The sequence below is a fragment of the Myotis myotis genome, unplaced genomic scaffold, assembly GCF_014108235.1.
Source record: "Myotis myotis isolate mMyoMyo1 unplaced genomic scaffold, mMyoMyo1.p scaffold_m19_p_1, whole genome shotgun sequence".
In the NCBI taxonomy this organism is placed as follows: domain Eukaryota; kingdom Metazoa; phylum Chordata; class Mammalia; order Chiroptera; family Vespertilionidae; genus Myotis; species Myotis myotis.
In genome coordinates this window covers 120,826,666-120,830,347 of record NW_023416313.1, presented here as the reverse complement: position 1 = coordinate 120,830,347, position 3,682 = coordinate 120,826,666, and the positions used below count along the sequence as shown (strand labels likewise).

At 46.2% G+C, this 3,682-nt stretch overlaps 1 protein-coding gene across 1 annotated transcript; it reads right to left on the bottom strand.

Annotated features, from left to right (window-relative positions):
* Positions 1–1,078: 1,078 nt before the first annotated feature.
* LOC118669762 (tuftelin-like) lies at positions 1,079–3,208 on the bottom strand. The gene is given in 2 exon segments (XM_036336098.1): positions 1,079–2,140; positions 3,137–3,208. Coding segments are annotated over 2 exon segments (1,131 nt in total). The 3' UTR covers positions 1,079–1,081.
* Between the last annotated feature and the right edge of the window lie 474 nt (positions 3,209–3,682).

The following is a 3,682-nucleotide window of genomic DNA, read 5'->3' as shown; positions in this document are numbered from 1 at the left end:
GAGGGGTGTAGAGGGGTTTGGAGAAGAATTCAATTCCTCCCCAAGAGTCCTGATCACCCTCTTCCCCCAAATATACATCCAGACCTGATGTCTCAGGGCAGATATACTTGCCTTCCTGAGGCAGAGATCAGGTGTTGGGGAGGAAGGGCTAAGAAGACGGTAGAGGAAAGAGAAAGATTTATAACAATGTCGTTCTGAGATGAAGTCCAGTGGGAACACTTTTCTCAGCGTCGAGCCAATCCAAACATCGCAAGAGAAGGCTATAGAACTCAGTTACTGAATCAGTTGTGAGATATAAGCAAAAACACCAATAACTTAGCAAAATAAATACAATGAGAGTCTCGCTGAGATTGACAATACCCAGTGAAAATAGATTTTAAGCTCTAAGTCAGTCAAGATTACTGAAGTGTACCTTGTACCACATCTTAGGGGAATCCCTAAGAGATTTTGGGAGTCTTCAAAGCAGAGAAGTCACACGTAACTGTCTGTGGCCCTACACAATCCTTCTGCTCAAAGCTACACCCTGAGTGTACATCCCCTTCTCCCCAGAAAGACAGGCTGGCCAGTCAAAGCTGAAGGAGACCCGGGTCAGCATGAGCTGAGGGTGGAACCGGTAAAAAAAACAGTTTGTTGCTAAGAACTGCGCTGTGTTTTGTGAGGAACCTGATTCCCCCAGGACACTGTCCAACATCTTTGTCTCCATCTTCTAGAGCTGAGGCAAATCTTGTCATCTCTTCACTTCTCCCGACTAGCTGAGGGCCCGGGGCAGCTGAACCCCAGTCTACAACAGAAGGGAGGCTCTGCTAAGAGAAAAACAGTAACTACAGGGATAAGGGTGCCACCCTGGCTCCTGCCAGCAGGGTCCTGTCTGCCAAGGGCTGCAGTGTCCAGAGGAGGCGCTCATCCTCTATCCACCCAGCAAACCGAGGACAGGAGCTCAGACTCAGGGCACAGCCCCAAGCCCTGAGGGCAGCCAACGACCAGTCAGGAAGTCAAAGTCAGTTCTAACCTCCAACAGGGGTGGTGACAGAGTTTCTCCACAGGGAGAGGCAGCAGCAACAGCATCCTCCTCCTCCTCAGCTCATGTTTCCACTCGGATGAGAGGCATGGGCTTAGGGCTGGGGGGCTTGGCTATCCTAACGCTGCCCAGATTCTCAGTCTTGGCCCAGGTCTGGGTGCTGAAGTTGGCGTGACTGACCTGCTTCTCTATCAGGTGTTCCATCCGGTCGTGCATCTCTAAATTCTCCGCTTCCAGGTAGGCCATCTTCTCCTTGAGCTCCTGGATGCTTGTGTCCTTTGACTGGATCACAGCTTTGGAATACTGGAGCTGCTCTATCATTTGCCGGACCTTCCGCTGCTGGCTTTTCAGCATGTCATCCAAGTGGTGTATCTTCTCCCGAAACCCAGCCACTTCCGTTTCCAGGTTAGCAGCCTTTTCCTGTTCTGCTTGGCAGTCAGCATTCTTGCTCCAAAGTTCTTCCAGGGCCGCCTCCCCTTCCCTGACCTTCTCCAGTAAGGCCTGATGCTCCATCTCCATCCCGAGCAAGCGCCTCTGCAGCTCTCTGATTTCCACCTCTTTCTGCTCTGCTCTGTCCTCTGCTCTCTGCAGGGCCACGTGACTCTGCTCGGCTTTTCTCTGGTATCCGCTGAGTGTGACCTCAAAAGCCACACGGTCTGCCTGGTGCTGCTGCTCAGCCTCCTGCAGCTTGGCCAGCAAGTCCCGCACGGTCTTCCTCAAGCTCTTGACATCTTCATTCATATAGGTGTCCGCCTCAGGTGGGCTGCTATACAGCGTCGTGGGACTTTGACTAAAACCATTTGGCCTCTCTAGCACCACCTGTATCTCCTGTCGATGGTGAGACTCTCCTGGATCTCTATCAAGCTTGCTTCTTATATCCTCCTGCAGCTTCTGCAGACAGTTTCTGGCCTCCTGGATGTACTGGACCTCACTCTTCAGCTGGTTAATATTCTTCTCATGGATCATCTTGTCGACCAGACCTCCCCTTCAAATACATCTAATGATCTCCTCGTGTCCATCGTTGGACTCCACCAGTTCTGAGGCCAGAGAATGACTGGGTGAGTGGCCAGGCACCATGGCATAGGTCTTCCTGCCGCCTTCAGGGTGGAGAGTAGTTAATGCCTATAAAGGGACAAGAGGAAACACTTCTGTAGTTGCTGGTAATGACTTGTTTCTTATCTGAGTGCTGGTTAGAGGAGTGGGTCCAGTTTGTGAAAATTGCTTGACTGTACATTTATGACATATGTACTTTCATGGATGGATGTTATTGGTTTTTTTTTAAATTAAATCTTTATTGTTCAGATTATTACAGTTGTTCCTCTTTTTTCCCCCCATAGCTCTCCTCCACCCAGTTCCCACCCCACCCTGTTCCCTTACCCCTCCCACTGTCCTCATCCATAGGTGTACGATTTTTGTGCAGTCTCTTCCTGCACCCCCACACCCCTTTCCACCCAAGAATTGTCAGTCCACTCCCTTTTCATGACCCAGGTTCTATTATATTCACCAGTTTACTCTGTTCATCAGATTTTTTATTCACTTGATTTTTAGATTCACTTGTTGATAGATATGTATTTGCTGTTCATAATTTTTATCTTTACCTTTTTCTTCTTCTTCCTCTTCTTAAAGGATACCTTTCAGCATTTCATATAATGCTGGTTTGGTGGTGATGAACTCCTTTAGCTTTTCCTTATCTGTGAAGCTCTTTATCTGACCTTCAATTCTGAATGATAGCTTTGCTGGGTAGAGTAATTGGTTGTAGGTTCTTGCTATTCATCACTTTGAATATTTCTTGCCACTCCCTTCTGGCCTGCATAGTTTCTGTTGAGAAATCAGCTGACAGTCTTATGGGTGGTCCCTGGTAGATAACTGACATTTTTTCTCTTGCTGCTTTTAAGATTCTCTTTGTCTTTTGCTCTTGGCATTTTAATTATGATGTGTCTTGGTGTGGCCCTCTTTGGATTCCTTTTGTTTGGGGTTCTCTGTGCTTCCTGGACTTGTAAGTCTATTTCTTTCACCAGGTAGGGGAAATTTTCTTTTTTCTTTTTTTTTAATTTTCATGTCTTTATTTAGTCAACAGCTTTCTTTTTTTTAAGGTTTTCATGCATCAATATAAATTACTCTGATGTGTTTTGCCTCGCTCTTCAACTGCTCTCCTAGGCAGCTGAAGTTGGCCAGGAGTTGTGCACACATTCCTGTGACCCCGTTGTTCCTGTGGTAATACTTTAAACAATAAAAAAAATAAAAAAAAATACCCTCCCCTCCTCCTCACTTCTATGTTCATTCCTACTCAGGAACACAGGGGCACTCTGCAAATTAGCAAACCACTTGCTCTTCTTTCACACAACTTCCAGGTAGGGGAAATTTTCTGTCATTATTTCTTCAAATAGGTTTTCAATATCTTGCCCTCTCTCTTCTTCTGGCACCCCTATAATTCGGATGTTGGTACACTTGAAGTTGTCCCAGAGGCTCCTTACACTATCTTCACATTTTTGGATTCTTTTTTCTTTTTGCTTTTCCGGTTGGGCATTTTTTGTTTCTTTTTATTTCAAATCTTTGACTTGATTCTTGGGATCCTCTTGTCTGCTGTTGGATCTCTGTATATTATTCTTTATTTCAGTCAGTGTATGCTTAATTTCTAGCTAGTCTTTTTACATATCCTCCAGG